General features: G+C 54.4%; 7 protein-coding genes across 7 annotated transcripts; 2 read left to right on the top strand and 5 right to left on the bottom strand.

Moving 5' to 3' along the window:
- Positions 1 to 488: 488 nt before the first annotated feature.
- J7T55_010720 (uncharacterized protein) lies at positions 489 to 1,508 on the top strand (the record flags this gene model as incomplete). Its single annotated transcript, XM_053130818.1, has 3 exons — positions 489 to 567; positions 631 to 1,123; positions 1,184 to 1,508. The coding sequence occupies 3 exons, from the start codon at positions 489 to 491 to the stop codon at positions 1,506 to 1,508; spliced, it is 897 nt and encodes a 298-aa protein (XP_052991001.1).
- Positions 1,509 to 11,906: 10,398 nt separating this feature from the next.
- J7T55_010719 (uncharacterized protein) lies at positions 11,907 to 14,852 on the top strand (the record flags this gene model as incomplete). Its single annotated transcript, XM_053130817.1, has 1 exon — positions 11,907 to 14,852. One exon carries the CDS (start codon positions 11,907 to 11,909, stop codon positions 14,850 to 14,852), a length of 2,946 nt encoding a protein of 981 aa, XP_052991000.1.
- Positions 14,853 to 15,395: 543 nt separating this feature from the next.
- Positions 15,396 to 15,871, bottom strand: J7T55_010718 (uncharacterized protein; the record flags this gene model as incomplete). Its single annotated transcript, XM_053130816.1, has 2 exons — positions 15,396 to 15,754; positions 15,823 to 15,871. 2 exons carry the CDS (start codon positions 15,869 to 15,871, stop codon positions 15,396 to 15,398), a joined length of 408 nt encoding a protein of 135 aa, XP_052990999.1.
- Positions 15,872 to 16,667: 796 nt separating this feature from the next.
- J7T55_010717 (uncharacterized protein) lies at positions 16,668 to 17,541 on the bottom strand (the record flags this gene model as incomplete). Its single annotated transcript, XM_053130815.1, has 4 exons — positions 16,668 to 16,751; positions 16,808 to 16,905; positions 16,978 to 17,279; positions 17,417 to 17,541. The coding sequence occupies 4 exons, from the start codon at positions 17,539 to 17,541 to the stop codon at positions 16,668 to 16,670; spliced, it is 609 nt and encodes a 202-aa protein (XP_052990998.1).
- A 188-nt stretch (positions 17,542 to 17,729) lies between these two features.
- Positions 17,730 to 18,120, bottom strand: J7T55_010716 (uncharacterized protein; the record flags this gene model as incomplete). The annotated part of the gene is made up of 2 exons (XM_053130814.1): positions 17,730 to 17,989; positions 18,069 to 18,120. The coding sequence occupies 2 exons, from the start codon at positions 18,118 to 18,120 to the stop codon at positions 17,730 to 17,732; spliced, it is 312 nt and encodes a 103-aa protein (XP_052990997.1).
- Positions 18,121 to 18,901: 781 nt separating this feature from the next.
- J7T55_010715 (cellulose-growth-specific protein) lies at positions 18,902 to 19,705 on the bottom strand (the record flags this gene model as incomplete). The annotated part of the gene is made up of 1 exon (XM_053130813.1): positions 18,902 to 19,705. The coding sequence occupies one exon, from the start codon at positions 19,703 to 19,705 to the stop codon at positions 18,902 to 18,904; it is 804 nt and encodes a 267-aa protein (XP_052990996.1).
- A 2,231-nt stretch (positions 19,706 to 21,936) lies between these two features.
- On the bottom strand, positions 21,937 to 22,137 carry J7T55_010714 (uncharacterized protein; the record flags this gene model as incomplete). The annotated part of the gene is made up of 1 exon (XM_053130812.1): positions 21,937 to 22,137. The coding sequence occupies one exon, from the start codon at positions 22,135 to 22,137 to the stop codon at positions 21,937 to 21,939; it is 201 nt and encodes a 66-aa protein (XP_052990995.1).
- Between the last annotated feature and the right edge of the window lie 524 nt (positions 22,138 to 22,661).

Genomic DNA, 22,661 nt, shown 5'->3' with positions numbered 1-22,661 from the left:
TGTTGCTCCTTCAGACGAGAAGACCGTTCGAGATGGAACGTGCATGCGTGGATCAGGGCCGGGAACATTGTCACTCACCAGACCCCAGATCCAGAGCTAGAAGCGGCAGCGGAGTCTCCACCACCACCACCCACGGATTGTTCCAGGGATTACATATAATCGACTCCCCCCCTGCCTCTACCCACACCTCCCACCTGGAACCCACTCGGACTACCAAGACCCCTGGGCCTGGACAACCACGTTCAACATATATCAACGCCCTCTCCTCGTCTCAGACTTCACCTTCCTACCCACCTTCACCCACATCTCAACTTCAAGCCTCGCCATTCCCACCTCTACCTGAAAACATTTTGTATCCAACCTGGTTCAACATACCATCACCACCTCAACCTGAAGGCACTCCAAGCATAAGAGTAGATCCCGCCTCGGATTACTCCTACCACAGCTCGCCCGCATCTCAACCATCATCACATCCCGAATCAGACACTATGAGTACTGCTGCTCTCCACTTCGACCCTGGTTTCAACCACTTCAGCATGGGCAGCCGATCTTCTTTTGCCTGGCCTGGTATGTGCAAACCAGACTCCGCCTGGCCTCTTCATCATACCAATTCCTCTAACCTCGCAGCAGACGTTGTCCTCGAGCCCACAAACGGCGGTCTTCTTGGTCACGAGATGGGTCACTACGCACCTGAATCCAGCCTGAGCCCTCCTATGCACTCCCGCTCTGCAACCAGCAGCCCACCCAGGATGAGTGCGGAGCAACGCGAGCTCAAGAGGCAACGCGAGCAGGCACGCCGGGACTCCAAGCTCTCAGCACGTATCCAAAGGGCAGGGAGCCAGGGATCTCACAGCGGCTACGATGTTTCATCACCACCATCCACACAGGCAGAATTCGCCCATACCTCCAGCATGTCCAGCATGCCAGTGTACACCACCGCTCCCACCGATATCTCTTTGCTCACCGAGCCCACCACTCTGGCTCCTCAGATGGTCCTGCCTTCTTACTCCCCGCCGCTCCCATCTTCCAACCAAATGGGCTTCCCCAGCCCGTACCAGCAACCGCAGTACATGGACTACTCTTACCCTCCATCAACGGGAGCTCCCCTCTCCTCGCATTATGGGTAAGTCAATATTGCAACCAGGACTGTATAGGTGACTATGGAGCTAACCCAAATCAACAGACCTGTTTCCCACGATCCAGCAATGATGTACTCTATTCCCCCAGTGATGCAGACCGGTGGAGCTCCCCACCAGCACGACAACCAGGGACACGTCCGCGTGGTTCAGAGCAGGCCCAAGCCCCAATGCTGGGAGCACGGGTGCAATGGCCGCCAGTTCTCGACATTCAGCAACCTCCTTCGCCATCAGCGAGAGAAGTCTGGTCAGGCCACTAAGGCGAGCTGCCCTGACTGCGGAGCCGAGTTCACCAGGACCACTGCACGAAACGGCCACCTGCTGCACCAAAAGTGCAAGCAAAAGAGGCAGCCTTCGACGAGCTCGTCATGAGCGGTCAAATCAAAATCAAAAGTAAAAAGAAAAAAGACCAAAAAATACAACACCAGATTTGGTGGCTTGCATGATACCAGGGACATGACTTTCCCAATCGTTTCGCACTTGTTTCGAGGGCCATACACTTCAGTTCGAACGCATCTGCGCAGCTCATTCGCTTTTCTCCACCACAAACGAACACCAACATAATTCATCGGGATGGCATTGCAGGATCTGGGCGGACTCGGGCGTCACATCATCTGGGCGACATGGATATACGACGCGACAGTAACGGGATATGAATAGATGGAGCGGATATGCTTTGCAACCAAACTTGCCATTCTTCTTCGTCACTCTACCAGAACCACCCGGCTCCACTACCTACCAACCGACCATTCCTTTTACCACCTATCAGACTTACACACGTCTTTTGAACGGAGTACCAGCGGCGCAAAGATGGATTAGGCGGAAAACGGAGTTTTTGCTCCATACATCGCAGAGTGAAGAGTTCACCTGTACTTGTGCGGATTTATTGTTTATTTGTGATCACCAAAACACTAGTTTGATGGTTTACTTTCAATTCGCTCCAACCAGCGTTTCTTCTCCCAGCACAGGGGAAGAAACGATTATCATGTACTTAGTTAGATGTGAAATACACCATCATCAGAGCAAAATCCTCAGTTTGACCCTAGCAGTGACATGTGCGAACAACCAACACCACTCATGCCTGGCAAGATCTTGACCTCTGACGAGGTCAAACAACCAACAGACCAAAGTACCCTGTCAGTGACCCATACTGGGGCCACAGTTTTGTCTCGACGCCTCGACATGTTGGCGACCAACAACAATAAAATTGCTGCCATCTCCACATCGCCAACGACTCTTGTCCAAATTTAACACAATATGGGCATTGCAACTGACAGAGTAGCATAGCGCGCGCGGCACAGTCACTCGCATCCAAGGATCAACGCTGAGAGGGAAAAAAAATTCGCGGCCGTCATGAGAGCAAAACGCCTGCCTCGCCGCAGGGCAAATTAGCAAGTGAGGATAGAGAAAACAGCCTGATGCAACAGCAAAGCCTCTATCCCTTACCAACGGGTATCCCAGTAACCCACGCCGTACAGCACCTGGCTGCCATGTCCATGCTACGTAGCAGCAGCGCAAAGGCAAACGCAGAGGCGCACCTACCCACCCACCCGCATCTCTCGGACTTCGCCCATCATCTCGCTAAGACCGGGTCACAGTCGCTCCGGAGCGGAGCAGAGACACGAACTCCGGTCCATCATCAATCACCACCAACAACCCCCCGGACTCTTGCCGAAACGAATCAAGCCCGCACCCATGTACGTGAGCCCCCTGTAAATGACCTTTCACAAAACGTGACAGGACCAACAGGCACGCCAGGGCCAAGGCTTATTTCTCAGCAAAGAAATCTGGGAGGGAGAGCAGGGCAGAAAGTGGGTTCTGCCCGCCCCGGGATTACCAACCCTCCTCTCCTCACGACCAACACCCCGAACGCTTATTTCCTTCCGTGCAGCATCTTGATTCCAGGGCACGCTCCTCCAGGGGTGCCCCCAATCTCGTGCCTCGCCGGCACGGATCGGGGGAGAGGCGTTCTAAGTCGTCCGAATCAGGGCCGGTCAGGGCGTCAGCCAACAACCAAACGCCCAGCCATGACAGACCACGCATCCCACCCCAACCCAGCGCTGGAGCCGCATGACCCGAGACAAGTACACATCATGTACCGTACTGTTTGCCGGATCTATAGTAGCTATCTCCAGGTGCTAATAGTAGCAGCAACAACTCAGTCTGGTGGGTCCCCAGAGACACGCCGCACCAACAACCAACCACCACCGCAGACGAGCATCCACGGCGCTTCTCGAAGCCCATTCACGTACGCCATGTGCCCAAAGAGGGTAAATAATGTGGGCCGATATCAAAGCCCGGGGCGCGGGCTCTATCAAGCCGAGCTGCCCAGGCTTTGGAAGGACCCCTACGATGTCTCTTTTGGGCCGAGCAGGGTCGGGGGTTACGATGGCCCCATGTCGCAGCCTCGCCGCCGCACCGGGGAATTCTTCTCTGCCTTCTTTCTTCTTTGTTCTGCTGCATGCATTCTTGCATGTGTTGCAACATGAGACGATTGTATACGTGTGCGGCGCAATTCAGCAGTTAGAAATCTCTCCACTCCGCTCTTTCATCCCACCCACACTCTCAATCTATCACACGCATGCTGCGCACCCCCTTGTGGCCCCTTACACCCATCTTTTCCCACGTGCGCCAACAGCAGCAGCAGCAGAAGCGAGAATGTAAGCAGAGAATGCAGCCCAGTTGGGAGGGGGTGGGCGAGAGAGACAGCAGCTTCTCTGCCGCTGACGTGCTTCTGTTGCACGCCTGCGCCGCAGCTTTCGAGGCTGTCCACCCCCCTCCATCACCCCACGTCAACCACATAAGCACACACATATTGTTTCTCTCCCCCGGGGAGGGGGGGGGCCTGTTTCTTTGGTGTGGGAGAGCCGCCAACAAAACAAAGGTTCTCTACCTCTGGTACAACTCACCCAAAGTGGAAGAAAAGCTCACTCATCCTTGTTTTCTTACACACCATCTCGCAAGCACGCCAAGCTATTTTCCACGTTTTTCTCACTCTCGTTTTCACGTTTCCCTTGCAACCCCCCCTCCTCTTGCCCAAGTCGGAACCCGCGCCTGGCTTACCGTGGTATTATGAATCTGCACCTAGGGGGAGCCGGGTGTGATTTTCCTCGCACTCGACTCTCACTCTCACTCACACACTCACTAATTGACTGCCACCCCTCCCCCCTTGGAAAATCCTCCCGCTCAACAGCGACGGGGTAATATCCGCACGCTCGCATCCTCCTGCACGTGGTCGTGAGTGCTGCAGCACGTGGCCCCCTACAGTGCCTAGGGGTGATTTGGACCGGGCTTGCCTGCTCGTCGCGCCGGATCGGATCATGGCCTTGCCGGGCTGCTGCAACTGTGGGTAATACCACAGTAGCACACAGTTCAGTCAGCACAGCAGGCGCCCAGCCCAGTCCCAGTCCCAGTCCAGCCCAGCCAGTCAGGGAGCCCAGTAAGACCAAAGAAGTAGTTGGCAGTCGTTAGTAGCGCCTCGGTGAGGAATTGGCCGGGGCCACGACAATGGCCGGCCATGGCAGACCCACCCACCCACACATGCAACTTCACACGCGCAACTCTCTCACACACTTCGCACTTACACGAGGACGATTTGGTCGCATCGATGCGACGGAACCATGTGTACGGCATGCACGCCCGCGACGCCCGCACGCCCGCCCGCATGCATACCTGCGTGCACCGGCTGCAGCAGATAGATATACAGATGCACGGCGGCGGCAGTCGTGCGTGTCTGTCATCACGAAGGGTCACGGCCAACCCGCGCTGGAGAAGCCCGGGCCATGCTGTACGCGGAAGGCCCCTTTCCCCCGGTCCCCCAACACCAACACCGTCAACGTCACGTTGCGCCGGGCTGCTGGTTGCGAGTTACATGTGTACCGTATGTATCTACTCTTTGCATTCTGTGCCACCTCGTACCCCACTCGGATGCAGAAGCTGGCCCCCTCGGTCGTTGCGCGCAGATTTGAGCCGGCCGCTTGCTGCGACCCTGCGGTGTGTCTTGCTCTTGGCCCGGCTGGCACCGCGACCCCACCACGTGGCGTCCCAAATTTAGGTCAGCCCTGTGGACCGTCACAACGTCAGTCAGGCTCTGGTCCTACCTCGTCGCTCGTCCCACTCCCCGCTAGTCTCTCCCCATCACCACGAACATTTCCGTAGTGTCTGACGAGATCTGCCAAGCCGCGGGAAGGAGGGACTTGTGGCTGGCGGCTGGGGGTTTGTCGGCTAATTTGAGCCTTTTGCACCGTTCGAACGGGAGCATCACCTGCCTAGTTCGCGGAGGTTCTTCCTGTCTATCTGTCTGCGGGGGTGAGGGGGCTGGCGAATGGATGACGGCCCCTGATCCTACCGCGACAAGAACACGCACAGAGAGAGACCCGGCGATGACCCTACCAGTTATCACCATCACCATGTGGGTGTGGATACCAAGACAAGAGTCGGCCGCCTGGTGTGGGGATGGCAGACATACCGTCTTAAGGCTGCTCGCACGAGTTTCCCTATTGGTGGCATTTGGGAAGTAGTAGCGTCTGCAGCAAGGTCGCTTGGAGGATCCAATCAACGCAAGGGGATCTGAGCAGGGGGGGGGGGGCGTGTGATGGGTTTGTAGTAGCTAGGTAGTACATGAATACCCAGTGAAGACAATGTGTACTTGGTATGTGGACCAGGTACTGGAGGGGCCGCAACACCCGCGACGCCGACAAGGACTCTAGAACGGACAGATGACAAGTAGGCGCTGGCCCCTCTGTGACGCTGAAGAGACTACTGCAGAACTTGGTAAGAGCGAATGCAGGGGGCAGAGGGGGTGTCATCGACTAAAGATTGGGTGCGTGGCTATGAGTGGACGCAGTTGACATTGAAAATGGGCAAAATGGGCAAAATTCACTGTTAGCACTCCCATTCGTCCTGTTTGGCGGGTATCGACCGCCAGACAGGGGAGGGGCTTCGATCGAGTCTGGATGGGAGATGCAATGAATCGGCTGCAGTTGTGGGGGATGACCATGGCGATTCGTTTCGATGCTGCAGGTCGGGGAAGTCATGACCTTGTCCCTGGAAACCCGTTGGTTCACCAGTAATTCCGTCATCTAGAGTTCCGCTCTTCGCGGCGGTGACGGGCGAAGTGGATGTGTGAGGTGCTGTCTACCTGGCAGGCAGTGTGTTGGTGGCAGGTAACACAGGCAGAAGCTGAGGTGGTACAGCCGAGACGGAAATAGATTTAGAAGCCTGCCTGCAACGGTGACTTTCTAGCTGCAGCCCCAGCGAGAAGGTCACCGTTGTGCAACGCCCCACCAAAATTATCGCTGCTATCACCCAGCCAGCCCAGCCCAGTGCGCGGCTAATGGAAGACGGCTAGCACAGCTGTCACTCCATAATGGGGCGGCGGGGGCCCAGACGGATCGTGAGTTTGCGCCGACCTTAGTGCGTCCAAGCCGGCCAGTACGGCCAACGTTCCCGAACAGCTAAGTTAGGGAATAGACGAGCCGGCGCCTCAAGGCACTACCGACAAGGGTTGTCCCAGCACAGTAGGGCCGTCAAGGACCCTTGATGGTCAGATAGCCTAGCGTGTACCGCACAGCTCTGTACTGTGCACACAAATGGGGCGTCCTTGGCAAATCACCGACACGCATTTGTGGCGGTTTAGCAGTCGTCAATGGCGTCTGGATCTGGAGGCGTCATGACACGATACGACGCCGTTGAGATGCAATGAGGCCGTGCTCGGTGCAACATGGCACCGCCGTCGTAGTAGGCTGCAATGCCAGAGCAGTGTCATCTCCCGGCATCAACGGCGTCCCCACGGCCCTCGTCTGACAGCCGTTTCGCCGGGCTGCCGCGGACGCGGACGCGGACATCGTTATCCGTGCCCGTAGCCGGGCACAGTGCACTAGCCATGTCCGGACCACCGACTGAACGACCTGTTCACCCAAAAGCCATCCTGAATGGATACGATACTGCTGTGTGGGTAGTGGTGACCAATTCCATTTCTTCATCTATTTGTATTTCCGGGCCTGCGAGCATGCCCGCCTGAAGGCCTGGTAAGTCAGTTTGGCTGGCCGGTGAGCTGGCCGGATAGCTTCCCGCCTTATCAGCTTATATTTTTACCATTCTGGGCACCTCTTGTGTTATCTTAATGGCCCCAGTGAGTCAAGCTGCTACACATCAAGCAACGCCAGTCGCGTCAGTGCTTCTCAACAGCGCAGATCGATGCTAAGAACGGCTGCTGTTGTGACGGTGTGGCTGACAATTTGCAGCCCAAATCGAAATAGTGAACGAAGATCGTGCACGGAAGAAGGCTGTCACTCGACCTGTCAACTCCACTTCTGTGCTGTGGCTTGCTTCAGGAAATAGGGACAGTAACAGTGGCACTGTCGCGTAGCCTAGGTGGCTGGACCTGTATCCCAGCGCCCAGCATCTCCGACGATGTCTCGGACCCGCAACTAGCATTCGCGAATGCGATCATCATGCCATCGAAGCTGGAGCAGGATGTTGGCTCGAGCCCACTGCGGTCTAGTCCATGCCTGCGATGTGCGGACACGCAGGACACTCCTTGGATGTCCTGGGTAGACACTGCCCGGATGTAACCACTGGCTGGATATCCTGTGGATCCGAGGTTCGAGCGAGCGAGCTTCTCAACTTGGAATAGGTGATACAGGACCTTGTTGGACCGGTAAACGACGTGCAGGACATGACATTGTGTTCGTCCGCTGCAAATCGCCGGCTCTATTGTCCCGACTCCGAGTCCCCAGGGCGGTGTGGGGTTGTGGGCCTTGCGGTTAGACCGCATCCCAACCGGATGGGTACCAGAGCCCTGATGCTCCCAATGTTTGGACTAGAGACTGGCTACACGGTGATCAACCGACCGTCATTGGCTGCTGCATAACCGACGTCTTGGGACCACCAAGTCCGCCCAGGACTTTCGAAGCCCTACAGAAGCAGAGGACGGTTGCAGCGCATATTTGGCTGCGCCAGTGGAACTGCAGCTAAAATATCCGAACGTGATCGCTTGATGTGCAGAGGTTGAGTCTATCACACCGCGCAGCCGCATTGTGAGGATTTCATGCGAGATTTCCCCTCAGTGTACCCAGCCCGGGGTTTATTAATGACAATACCGCTTATGACGATGCTGGCCAGGCCATTTTCACTTGTGGCTGCCTATCGTACGATCTGTGGAGTTCACCAAAAGGTCCATACCGCGATGTCCATATCGGTTTCAGGGGATGCACCTCAGCAGTAGAAATGCATCGTCAGCACCTAATCTCCATTGCTATCGTCGGGAAGGCTTGCAATTGATGCCGGGGTCATCACCACCTCCTTGGCAATAGACTGCCATCCATCCCATCCCACAGTCTGTTGTGGGCAGTAGAGGCGCATGATAAGCCCACGGTAAGCGAGTGGCCTTCTGGCATGGTGGCTACCGACGTGCATCGTGGCCATGTGGCTTTGTTATTTTTGTCGCCGCGTTAGCTCCTTCGCGTGACGGGTGTCTGGGCAGAAAGCGGTGGCTAACGGAGTGATGGTGAGGCACAACCGACGGCCCGCTGCGGAGGATGATTGAGTGATCTCGGGTGATATGTCGTACACGACTGCGAGACAAGGCGGTCGACGATGTGATCTAAAATAAAGCAGCCCACTAGGAATCGATCGTCGTGTGGACGAGACTTCCAGGCAACAGAATTCCCTGCAACGAGACTCGACAATAGCAGTCGCCAGGGTTACATCAGACCTGCTGGGGATGCTTGCCAGTGGAACAGCTTGAGCACGGAGCAGGGACTGGTCCTGGATCAAGCAAGACCCTAGTGAGGGTGTGTCGATATCGAAACACATTAGGGCCTATGTTACTTTTTATGTGCTGAACCTCCACAAGACGCCCCGTCCACGCCTGCTTCGCAGCAACGAAATTAGTGTTTAAATGCGAGACTGGCAGTGGACGGAAGTGTGACGAGTTTGCGATCGTGATGTGAGAGCATGTACCGAACGACGGAAGGACGCGGGTAGTGAGTGGGTATCGCTTTGCTGTGGTTCTGCGTCATTGCGACCGTTCCATGTCTTTGGCAACTTGATGCCAATGACACACAGATGACTGACGCCCACAAAAATGAACATTCTGTCCTTTAACCAATGAAGTAATGGTCGCATCCAGAGAGACCTGAAATGCCAGCACGTCACGCAAGCTCGAAATGCGTGTTTCAGTCGGGGCTGGGAGACCACGTTGACCAGCCAAATGCCAAACGGTGGCCTCTCTCCACTGATTAGACGCCATGGTGGCCAGTCAACCCCCTCTGTCACCGTGGGAATCAGCGAGCAGATCTACTGATGGTGTTTGCTTGCTGAGCTCACCCAGGTGATCGTTCGCTAGGTCAACACCGAGGTACACTGTTGGGATGGCGTGGTCACAGTCCCATGGCAACCGACAAGTCCAGCTTGTTTTGTGGCCCTCGTGTCTATCATTTCCATTCCCAGGGATGCTGGCATAGGAACCGAACCGGCGACGATAGGACCTCTCCGGGCCCGGCTGAGCCCCGAGGGTGAGCCAGGGACCCTAGACGGCGACATCTATCGTAACGCTTTGATGTAACACAGTCGTCTACACATGCTTGAATAACAATCTGTCAGGATGTCCGTGTGTGAATGAAGTAGTTGACCGTCGTCGAATGGACTCTGCCACACCATGTACAGGAAGCTTTTTTTCCCACCTCGGGGTTTGAAGTTGTCAGGAAGGGAGGAAATTAAAACACGACTCGTCAAAGCCCTGATTGCTACAGTGCCATCGCTCCTTCAGGAGAGAGAGATCATGAGATATCTTTTTCTGCATGAGAGGTGCTGTGGCGTGCAACACGTTGTTCACAGTTTCTTCAAAGTCCCTAAACACTGCGCTTTATGCAGGGCATATGTGACGAGGTGACCAAAGGCGTGGCGACAGAAAAGAGAGCCTACAAGAACGGCATAGTACACCCAATGCAAAATCCACGGGGAAAACATTTGAAGGGGATGGTTCGAGGTTAGCACTGTCGTTGGCTGACGAGTTCCATGGCTGGGTTGCCAGCCCATGCATGACAACCTCGAGGGCTGTAGGAGCGACCCGTTTGGCCGATGCTCGCGAAAGAGGTGCTCCCCTCGTCGATCTTGGGAGCCCCATGTCCAGGTGCCCCCCAAGTCACCAAGTGATTGGAAGTCGAGGGGCGTGATTGATCGATTGAGCCTGGCGTGGGCCCGGGACATGTGCAGTTCGGAGTCGAGTGTCATAATCGTGACAGCACAGTGTTCCACCACGAATGAGGATTGATGTCTGACTCGACGGCTAGTTGATTAACCGAATTGCTAGTAGTTTTGACAAGGCTCCCCGTGAAAAGTCAACGGCCATGAAGCGTCGCCGTTGTGGCATTTCTTGGCGATCTCAGAGACTATTGCTCCTTCTGTCAGACAGCACGCGATGGATGGAGCAGAAGGAGACGTCGTGGCTTGCAAAATGACCCGCTGGCGGCTCGAGCGCGAATCAGTGGTGATCCAGATGCTCTAACGGTATCGTAAGGTTCTGACACTATCCCACACATGCGTGCCATCATGGGCTGGCCACCATTTGAATAGAGGTGATCTAGTCGGTGCGCAAGTGACGGGCCGAGACTGGGAGTACAGGATCAGTCCAAAGTCAACAAGTTCTTGCTAAGGCCATGGAAGGTGTCGGGTCCTTGGTTCTTGATTCTTGTCCCAGGAGCAAGACCAACCATGTCAGGCAGGTCGGTAGATACGGAGCAGGTCCAGACGACAGAGGCTGGCGTTGACGGGGAAGCTAACGCAGCGGCTGCATCTCGCATGACAAAAACTGTGCTGAGCATCGACGCATTGGCAGGGTGGACATGCCTGCGATGCGTGAGTCGAGGATATCACGCGGCGGTGAGGATGAGCACGGATGGCAGACGTTGAAAGTTGGAGGGAGGCAGGGACGGAGCAGAGAGAGGCTCGATGATGGGATTGGGATGTTAGTTGGGGTTTGGAGTGGGGCCCAGCGTTCCGAGTGGGCCAGATGCAAGCACAGACAGGTGCAGACAGGTGCAGGCAGGGCAGACCTTAAGCGCGGGCGCTTAATTGACTTGCTACATAGCGCACTGGCTGCAGTTACACCAGCACGAGTTGGCAGTCGCGACAGGCGTCTAGCCTAGCTCCACGCACGGGGCAACGAGTCAACATCAACATTCAACACCAACACCACCACCACCACTACCACCCATCAACATCCATCATCATCAACGCCAGCACATCCTCAAACATCAAACACCCCCCCCACCACCATAACCATCACTGTGGCCACCGCCAACCACCGACCACCAGATCAGAACCTGCAGATTTGACAAATGACCTTGGGTTGCATGACTCGCCACATCTCAGCTTCGACAGGCGCGGGATGCGAAAGGATTGCATCGAACTGCATCAAGATTGCATCGCACATTGGCGTGAGGAACTGGAACTCCCGCATCAAGACTGGCCAACCAAGCAACGTCTGTCGGTCTGTGTTTGAGGAGGCACCTCTCTGCATATTGTGAGGGTGGTTGCTGTCCACTATCTCCAGCGGCGTCGAGGAGGATTGGACCGCGCTGACCGACCGACTGCCTCTACACAAGGGACAGGTTCCTGGAGGAGAAGGGAGAGAGACTCATCCCAGCCATGCCGAGCGGTCCTTGCTAGTGATTCAGGCTCATTTGCTGCAGCATTCGAGTCTCATCTGCAGGTGGTCACCAGTCCGTCACCCTGCTAGCACACACACGCACACACAAGGGCAGCATGGCCACCCAAGTCGCACAGTCTCCCCGCTCTCAGTGGAGGGCGAAAAGGAGCCAGGTCTTCCGGTCTGTGTTTCCTACTGAAACCTCGCTGTCGACACCACAATCCAACACATCCCAGCCATTCTCTGGGCATCATGCAGAGTCATCCAAGATTCTTTCCCCCGTCACGGCCTCGTTCCTCCTGGCTCCTTTGACGTCTCAGAGGCACATTCCCGACCAGAATGCTGGTCCAGGTGTTTTCAGAGGTGCAGATGAGCAGACCACCTTCAACCGCGCTTGGCACACTGTCACCACGGCGTTGCAGCTGCCAACTTCTGCGTCGGGCCAAGACTCGTTCGGGGTTCTGCCTCCGGAATCGCCATTCCAGTCCCATGAGGATGAGGTCGCATTCAATGCCGCGCTTCAGGTGGTGCTGCAGGTTCCTCAGCTAGGGACCGGCCATGACCACACCATCCTGGTCTGGCATAGCCATCAAGCTAGACGGCATTTCATTCAGCACGTAGACCCTCTACTGGCCACAATACCTGCCACCGGCATCTCGAGGAGTCAGGACAAGACGAAGTTTTACAACGATCATCTTGTTATCATCGAGAATGCAGTGCACATACTGGAGGCTGCGTTGCGGTGGTACTTCTACTCCCTGTCCTTGATACTGCGCGGAGTCCAGCGCAGAGACCACCCAAGGGCACTGGCCAGGAGCTCAGAGGCCATAGTGACTAGGTTCCGACGAGATATACATGCACTGATCAGCAACTCAGCTGGTCCAATCATGCCATCGCTACGCGTAGTACTGGATGTTCTCACGGAACAAACACTCCAATTACCCAAGGCCGAGCCTAAGCTCAGTAGCCATGAGGATGTAAGAGCGGACAGCAGTGAGGCCGATAATGCAAGAGGGCGGCTCTTGCACCTGGTCGAGGCTCTGTCACAGGTTGGACTTGCGGGCGAGGGTTTTCAAGGCTTGTTCGCCGAGGTCATGGATCGAAACATGCGAGAGTACGTCCGTCGGTCCTATGCAAAAGTCTGGAAAATCTCTCCAGGAAACACTCGAGGCCTTGCTGGCCTGGACAAAGGCGTGGCCAAGTCCATGAACCTCACTCAAACATCTTGGTGTATTGTGACTCTCTGCCACTGGATAGAGAACCACTTCGCTCGCCTAGCTTTGGAGGTACGCAGTCGTACCGACGGGTCTGGTTCAAAAGCGAAGATCGCTGTGCCCCTGGCAGAACTTCAGCAGTGGAAGGAAGTTGCTATCGGTCACATTGCTGGGCTGCGGATCTCGGAGTTGTTCGACATTGTTCTCCAGTGGCCATCCAGCAAGGGAGCCCTAGATGACCTCAAGGCCAGTGTCACTACCCCTGAACGGCGGCGGCAATTGACAGACTCCTTTTCTGCGGCGCTCCAAAAGCGACTTTTACACCCTGCCCGGTCCACACTAGACATATTGCGAGTTTACATCTCCATGATTCGTACTTTTCACGCTTTGGATCATTCTAAGGTGCTTCTGAGCCGGGTAGTCCCGTCACTCCAACTTTATCTGATCCAGCGAGAAGATGCCGTCCGTATTGTGGTCACAGGCTTGCTCGCCAGCCCAGAGGAGGTGGAGGAGGCCCAGAAGGGCACGTCTTCTCCCAAGGAGATGGGATCCGGCACCGAGGGCGGCGGCAAGCTGGTCGAACTTGCCATACTTCTTAACGATCCGGATCAACAACGGCGGGTAGAAGTTGACGACGAAGACCTAGATTGGGACGACATGAAATGGGTGCCTGATCCCGTTGACGCAGGTGTCAATTACAAACGTCCCAGGTCCGAGGACGTTATTGGCACGCTGATCAGCACTCTTGGAGCCGAAGATGTCTTCATCAAGGAGTTCCAGACAATCATCGCGGACAATCTGCTATCCACGCAGACAGGATTCGCGCAGGAGCAAAAGGTGCTGGACCTTCTGAAGAAGCGGTTCGGCGAATCTGCCCTCCAAAATTGCGAGGTCATGATTAAAGACATCTTTGACTCCCGCAAAGTCGACAGCATGATCCGGTTGGTAGAGTTGGGCCAGCCAACTCAGGCCCCTCGTGTGTTCGGTACGCCGACGCCTACACCCGCGTATGTCAGCGTCGGTCAGCAGCTGGATATCGACGAAGAGAAACAAGGCCTGCTGCCATATCAAGCACGCATTCTATCCCGTCTCTACTGGCCAAACATCGTCCAGGAGACTTTCACTCTCCCGCCGCCTGTCGCAGAACAACAGGAGAGGTACGGAATGGGCTACGAATATCTGAAGTCAGCACGAAAACTCACCTGGTTGAACCAGCTGGGCCAAGCCACTGTTGAACTGGAGCTTGAAGACCGTACCGTCAATGTCGAGTGTAAAACTTTTGAGGCGGCCGTCATCTATGCATTCCAGGATCAAGATGATACGGAAAGCGGAGAGCACAGCAGTCCAGCTCACCGGACCATCCAAGAAGTCCAGGAGCACCTCCAGATGGACGAGGAGCTCGTCCTACAAGCTCTCGAGTTCTGGGAATCTAAACAAGTCCTCGGCCGCTACCCCCACGATCAAGATACATTTGTCGTGCTCGAGCGCAGAGATCAGCCTCTCACCAGGCCTGAACTCCACCCTGCCGCTTCGGCACCGGCAGTCATGCAAGATGACCACGGGGCACAGCCGGGCGGCAAGCCGACCACCCTTAAGCGGGCGGGCACGACGAGCGCCATGGACGCCAAGGAGAACGAGAGGAGGGCCATGTACTGGCAGTTCATCGTGGGTATGCTGACCAACTCTATGCCCAACGCACCGTTGGGGCAGTTGGCTATGATGATGAGAATGCTGATCGCGGATGGGTTTTCCTGGAGCGACCAGGACCTGCAGGAGTTTCTGGCGGAGAAGGTGGAGCTTGGGGAGCTGGAGGTTGTTGGCGGCAAGTACAAGTTGGTGAAGAAGTGAGTTTGCTTTTGTAGCAGGACCCATCGAAGATACTTTTGCTGGGGAAATAGATGCTGGAATTGGAGTCGTAGGCTTGCTAGATACCCTGAATTGAACATCTTCAACATGCCTGAAGCCATTCAGAAGGATGAGTCTATTTCAAAACACAAGCGACCACCTACCTTAAAATTGCCTAATCCCAGAACTGATATTTCCCGAGACCGAAGCCATGCCTTGAGCTCGTGTGGCACCATAGCCAACATTATATGATCCCGGTAAAATGCTGCATCTCAAGACCATAATCTTCACAGAAGCTATCATTGTCACCTGGAAGTTGTTTGATAAGGAATTGTTTATGAGTAAACATGGTAGATCTACTGTCCCCAACCGAAAGTATGGCCCCATGGCGAAGGACAGTGCCTCAAGGGTCGACAGCTTGCCCTGTACAAATGTAAACAACAGTAGACAAGCTCGTGGGTATCTTACATCATCAATGGAATGGCATCACGAAATCCTCGCCGACCTTCTCAGATCCTATGCACCATCCTCCCAAAATCCCACGGATCAGAACTCAGACCTCCTTGACGCCCTCCGAGAAGGGGTGGCTCCCCCTAGACCAAACCCAGAGCGCCGACTGGCCTGCTTCCGCAGCTCGGCGTCCTCGCGGGCGCGCTGCTCGGCCCTCCACAGCTGGCGCACGCGCTCGTCGCTGGCGTCGCCGTTGATGACGCGGCGGCTGTAGATGAAGGGCTTCGGCCCGCCCGGGTAGCGGCCCTTCTTCACCTTCTTCTTGCGCGAGAAGTACGTCCACGTCACGTAGAAGCCGTGGATGTGGCCCGGTATCACGCCACAGAGGAACCAGAGCGTGTTCACTAGGGCGTCCATGCCTACGCCTGCGACGAGCATCACTGAGAGGGGCGGTACTTTGGGGGGTGTCAGTGGGGTTGAGCTGGTAGGGAGGGGAGAGGGGTGTCTGGGGAAATGGACTTACGGAATACGTTCACCAACGTGAGCGTGATTCTTTCGAGGAATATGCGCATCTTGTCGACGTGATGGCCTCCGCAAGACTCAGTGGTGTGGTCTGTTGCCTGGCCTCAAGGGCTGATGGACTCAAGTTGACGATCTATCCACGATCAATAACCCGAGAAGTTATCGTGTCTGTCATGTAGCAGGGCAAGCGTAATATCAAGGGTCAGATATCATCTAGGCGAAGAATAGTGGAGAGATCAACTTATGCCCACGATATCGTTCCAGAGCTCTGCATGTTCCAGACCACACGGAGCTCAGGGCACGGAGCGGGCCGTCCAACCGAGTCATCTGCTAAGCCCACTCACTCAGGCAAGTCCAAAGCTTTGATAAGACCAAAACTTGGAAATCTTGCCTGCACCCCTGGCGCGCCTTGGTCGTGCTGGCAGGCTGGCAAGCCCCATGACGAACGACTGCGACCGTGATGCGACGTTGAGTAGCTGGCCAGGCTGGGCCATCGTTGGTGCCAAGAGCCACTGAGTGACGTCACTTGGCATTTTGAGCCTCAGCTGATCCAGACCCTGATTTTTCGTTCGGTGTCAGCCAGCGCGAACTACATCAGTATCATACTACAGCTGAAAGATTAGATGCGATTTGTTGATTATCAGGCCTACGATATCCAGACAACACTGCTTTTTGACAATGATGTGCCCAAGTCTACAGCTCGCAGACGTGGACCACAGCTAGGGTTAGGAATATGGCAAAAGGGGGGGGGGGGTGGTTCCAGCTCATCTAAGGCACTGAGTAAGGATGAAGGCATTCTGTCTTTTTGTTTATTATAAATAGCTCATAATGCACAATATCTATCCCTCATGTATAGAGGCAGCCCGACTGGTCATTGATCTCGATGAGCGATCTCTTGGAGCCAAGCTCAACCGCACGTGTGATAAGAGCCTGCAGAACGGAGTCAGTACAACTGTCTCAATGTGAGATGAGATTGACGTGCTTACATCGAGTTTGGACTCAGTGACATTCTGCTCACGGCTCAGGACGAACAGCGTCGCGAAATCCGGCGACTGCACAATAGCATAGTCGTCCACAACATATTCTTGAGAGGTGTGTTAGCTGAAGAGCCCGTAGGAAATTCTGTCCCATGTGATTTTTGTTGCGCTGCACTTACCTTGTACAATATAGTTTGGTCCTGGGCAGGTATTGCTGGCGTTGAAGAAGGTGACCTCGAACGCACCAGCCTCGCCATAAACGGCGTCGACAGGAGTTGCCGAGCCCGTGATGGTGATTGGCAGGCCCAATGCCTGGCACTGGTTTTTCACACCAACTGTCCCATCGTCGTTGAGGGTGTAGTCTGCTGTGATGCACTTGCAGCCGGCAGTGAAGATGGCTTCATAGCCTGCGACTTGATACCACGTGCCCAGGTAAGACGCCAGGTCAAAAGTTGAGACAGACTTGGGGTAAAAGCAAGTGCTACGGAAAATTGTTAACTATGGCCTTCGGTGATCAACAAGACACGGTCCGATGGCCACGTGCGTGTGACAGAACAGGGACCGGGCCGAACCAAGGTGTAGGAGGCCGGGCTGGCTTGAGGCGAAGGCGAGGCTTACCCATCCCAGAGAGCTGACACAACGTTTGTGCCATTGGATGTGACTCCTTGTCGGGACTGCAGGGGAGACGCGGCGGCGGCGGCTGCCAACCAGACAAGAGAGCTCACAACGGACGTGGCGTGCATCTTGAATCAATGGAAAAATGAGAATAGTTGCGATGTCCCGATGCTTACTTTGCAGTGCCGATTAACCAACGTAAGAGAAGCCACACAATGTTGTCGCAATACAGTCCCTTTATATCTCGACATCTTCACTTGACGTGACCGTCAACGATATTGCTCGCACTCGCTTAACGCCTTCCCCTCCGCTTAGGTCAAGGTTCTGGTTGGGGTGAAGCAACAGTGACAGAAGCAAAGCTGCCGTCTTGGCCCTCAGCCTTGCCCAGCGCCCCGGCACAGGATATCCACACCGGCGGGGCCGCGATGACGGAACCGTGACTGCTACCTCTACGCATCGGAACGAAACATGGGGATCGATTTCGGCGCGCTGCAGCAAAGCCGAGAACATGAGAGCTCCACATGCCGCTGCACAATCGGTTGTCGATTCCGGGCGCTGGGGATGCGGAGGCGTTGGCTGTGTTGGGAAGCCAGGTCCGTTGACAGGCCCACTCGTGGAAGTATAAGTTGTCCGAGGTCCGACCTCACACACTTACATACACCAACAGACCGCTGGTTAATGATGAAGGCCGAGAAAATTCGTCGCATTGGCCAGATGGGTTTGTTGAACTAGTTTTATGTCTGTGGCTAAATCAAGCGAGCTATTTGATTAGTGACGGCTACATTTTCTCAGAAGGCCCAGGAGATGGACACGTGAATGTAAGCATTGTACAAGTAAATCCGGTGCGTCTTTGCGTTGCGTGCACTGCCAATTCCCGGCGAGTCTTCGAATACAATGAATGTTTGATACTGCTATGTAGCACGAGTGGGATCGAAATGGTTGCGTGGAGATTTCATTAGCAGGCGAATCGATGACTTCGAGCCGAGTCACATTGGTCATGGCGAGGTCGATAGCACAGATTAGTGCGTCTTCACTTCTGTGGGTAATTTTTCACCCTGGGGGCGGGGGCTTGCTTATTCGCGTCAAGGAATATCAAGGAATCACGCCGACCGGCAACATCCGCGCAGATCGCGAGCATGCCAGCAAATCAACTGGAGAGGGGCTTGCAGTCTGATCATGCACTAAGAGCCATCGCGGGATTTTGCAATAGAGCATATGGACCTGATCTTTGGCTGCTTCTGTGGAATGACAGGCGATGGGATTGGTTCCAAGAAGAATTGAGACCGCAACAATATACTATTCTCAAAAACATTGTGTTTATATTTCAGGAGCTGTTGCTACTGAATCTCAGCGTTCCATCTCTAGGTCCTCATCGATAGGCTGAACGAGTGATTCTCATATACGGTTTTCTTAAGTGACACATAGCCACCAAAGACGAGGTTTGAAACCCCGATAAGTTTTCTTAACCCCAGACCACATATATGCAGTTTAGGGAACCTCGCCATCCAACGTCTTCACCACATGCTGCTCTTCCGTCCCCTCTGGCCACAACTCTGGACCTGGCATGGTGTAATTACTAATCTTGGTCCAAAAATCCGGAATCAACACCCCAGGAGATGTATTTACATACGCCCCGGGGAATTTGGCAAGCGGACCCGGCACGCCCGTCCCGTCCTCAGATTCCACAAGAACTTGGGCACAACCGACATAGAATTGCGCATTATTCAGCTTGTGTGCCGCATGAAGGGCGAGTCCCTCAGCACGGATGAGGTACTCGCCTGAGGGCAGTGACGCGGGAAGAGGGAAGCGGAAGCTGTGAATTTTGGCCGTTGCCCAGATGATGCCGTTATTGGGGTCTATCGCCGGCTCCGGGGAGGTGCTAGTCGAGTTCGGGGCGAGCTTGTAGCTCGCCGCGTAAATCTTCGCCCAGTCACCTGAGCCGTCGTAGTCTGCCGCTGAGAAGCCGTCCGGGACGCGGGAGATGTACACCTGCTGCACGCCCGGGTGGCCGAATGTTGAGGCGATCTTGAACCCAAGCTCGGCGCCGGCTTGAACTGTCAAGGTCTCGGTGCCTAGGGCTGTGCCGGACGCGCCGCCTGAGTTGCAGCGCATGTATGTGCTGTTGACAATTTGCAGGGGTGCGTTGGAGATGTTGCTTTGGCGGACATATTGGTAGGGCTCGCCGATCACCTCACCTTCCACAATGAGGTTGGTGTATGTCCAGTGGGCTAAGGCAGAGCCGGGCAGGAGGCTCGCTGCCAGAAAGAAGAGGGGGAACAGCGTGTGATGCATTATTTATTCAGAGATTCTCCAGTTTCGTAAATTTCAATAGAGGTTTGAGCGTGGTAGGAAACCTCTCACCAGGTGTCCATTGTCCTCTGCATCTTATACTGAGAACGCCAAACATGGTTCACTCCGTGGCCTTTCGTAAACTGTCGAGGGATGCATACGACACGAAAGTTCAAAGTGCGTGATTGGCTTCGTATGCAGATTGCAGCAAGTCGAGCGGTTAACTCGTAGGAACAACTTCCGTTTAAGCGTCACTTGTGAGCCGATCCTTGTTGTCTCGACGTGCTCATGGTGATCATTGCTCAACTCAGTCTATGCATATTTAACAGCCAGACTAAATATATTGCTCTGCGTCAACACACTGCATTTGTTGCCACCTTGTTGAAAACTTTCCCCCAACCAGAATCAAATGATGAGGTATAGCGCAGCCGGGTGCCCGTCTTCGTCTTTCAGTGTGCGCCACGGGAGCAGCGGTGATCTGTATCTGCAACTCGCTGGAAATCGCGCGGGAAAGTCCGAGCCAAGGGGGATCTTGCTGTATTCGAATGCCATGTCACGTGGTCCTGTCCGGTATTCTCTTCTGCATAGTGGGAAAAGGGAAGTGGGGGGGGGGGGTGTCAAATCATGTTCCAGTTAGTGTAGACAAAGAGAGGCAGGGGTCATCTGCAACAATCCCAGGACTCAAAGCCCGAGCTATATGTGGATTCTAAATCAATCGTGCGGACTGTTCATAGAGTTTGTAGATTTCCAGCCGTCGAGCTACCAGATTTGAACTTGAAAACAACCGGGATATTTTTCAGCAGAGACTGATGCCTTCGAACCGTGTCGTACTCCGCGCATTATTTCGCATTCTATGGGGACGAAGTACGGTGTCAAAGACGAGTGGAAAGTAAAAACAGGATATTACTTCATAGATTTGCTGTCACTAGAGTATGGGCATTCCCAGTCAAAGGAGATGTGGTGTTTTGTTGGGCAGCACGGGATTCTTAGAGTTGCCGGAGTTGATTGAGCTCATAGCGCTGCACATGGACGAACCTCTGTTCCTGAGATTCCCTTCTGAAGTGTATTGTCAATGGATAATTCATTATATTGGGTCTGGGTCGGCTGCTCTTTCTGCTTTGGACGGAGGGCGATGTTATAGTGGGCAGCATTTCCAGTTTCGTCGTGAAAAGGTCTCGGGGATGTTCAATGTCGGACAAGCCTTGAAGGGAAGCGGGCAGCTCGGAGGCGTGTGGGACCGATATCGAGGTCATAGGCATTCTGACGTGACGCTGAAGGATAGCGGTAGTCAAGAAGGCGTTGCTGCTGTAAGCGATTCCCTAATGGTGCGTGTTGTGCCATCATCTCCCTTGAGCCGTTCCAGAAGTGACTGCGGCTGCTGTTCCGTACCCTCTTTACTTCATAGAGAAGGTAGGTTCATGACAGCCGTCTTCGGTCTTCAGAACAATTCTTTCCAAACGGCAATTTCTTGCTCTTCAAGCTGAACTCCATAGACCCTAAAGGTCGCCTTTGGTCCAGGGTTTCATGCGCGGGTGATAATTAGGCCCTCGAACGCTTCGAATTCGTTCAAAAGTATCTGCATAATAGGTCTGAAAGGTACCAAAAGTTGAAGTCTGTTTGGTTTTCTGCGATTGCTACAATTCACTCCCAAGTACCGATAATTTGATTCATGCTACCGAGGGAGCGGTGGGCAGGGTTGTGCATGGGCATCTGGTACGTGCTTGCGCCTGTGCGGAAGCGCTTGTGATCCTGTCAGATCCCCTTAGTGAGCTCGCACAGCTGCTGGAAATTTTTGACGCTGGACGATCTGGGGACGCTCGACACGAAGATCCGAAACGTGATTCAACACTGGGTGTCAAGTTGCCTCAAAAAGTCGTCGAATCATGACTCTCGCCGGTAATCCATGAGATGCCCCTTCTTGGTGCTGCCAATGTACATTTCGGCCCTCTGTCATTCTTGATTTCAGTCAAATGTAATGGGGTCTGGTCCCTTGCTGAGTTCTTAAAGCGGGCTGGAATTCTCATACTTTATAGAAACTAAGGCGCTCGACATCGAAGAGTTGAAATGCAATTTCGTACTCGGCATTAGACTTGTCTAGGAGGTTCTCTGAAGGGCGGCGCAGCGGCATTTCTAATGCTTAGGGGCCGTTGTGGGACTGGATAATCACCGTGGATAGAGCTGTGGCGGCACAGAGCGGCCAAATGTCATGCCTTCTCAAAGTCCTCCTGGGTGTCCTATGCACCGGCGCTCTGTTGTTGCTGCATGATGGCAGCCGCAGACATGGTGTTGCGACCCAATCTCTGTCGATCGGCAACTGGGAACAACAGGCCGCACCGGTCCCGTCTGATCTTGTTCAAGTCTTCATGTCCAATGAATGCGATAGCGCAGTCCTCGAGCTCGAACGAGAAGATCCGTGCATGCCGATTGTCTCCCATTGACTCCAGGTCAAAGTCAACCCGATTTTGAAGACAGGCTCGTTACCATGATCGAAGACTCGAAAATGACTTTTAAGCCATGTTGATCGTGACGATCTTTGGAAATGGCTGCAAATTCAGGAGCTTCGTCGGGTTAGTGGTCTTCGAAACTTTCTCAGCCGTAGCAAATGAATAGTCGGGTGCTGTCACAGCCTTTGCCAGGAGAGATGGAGAATGCGGCCAAGCCAGCTGAGTATCGTTGGAGAATGGGGATGAAGCGAAACCTATAATTAGCACTTAAATCCATAGACCGGAATGGCTTGGATCACTGAGATTCAGCCTGAGAACGACCACCGTGAACACAAGAGAATCCATCATCAGGCTCAGATTCATGTGCAGGTTCTTCATGGCCATAATAGGCTCAAGGCTGGCCACGTCTGGTGTGAAAGCCGCAGTAGTACTCGACGATGATCTCAATGCAATGCAGGGGCTTGGGATATCCCGTGGCGAACATGCGAAGGGCCTTGACGATATGCTGGATCATG

This window comes from Diaporthe amygdali, assembly GCF_026229845.1.
Source record: "Diaporthe amygdali strain CAA958 chromosome Unknown NODE_24_length_778219_cov_64_757418, whole genome shotgun sequence".
In the NCBI taxonomy this organism is placed as follows: domain Eukaryota; kingdom Fungi; phylum Ascomycota; class Sordariomycetes; order Diaporthales; family Diaporthaceae; genus Diaporthe; species Diaporthe amygdali.
The sequence above is the reverse complement of the archived record's forward strand: the minus strand, read 5'-3'. Positions and strand labels throughout refer to the sequence as shown.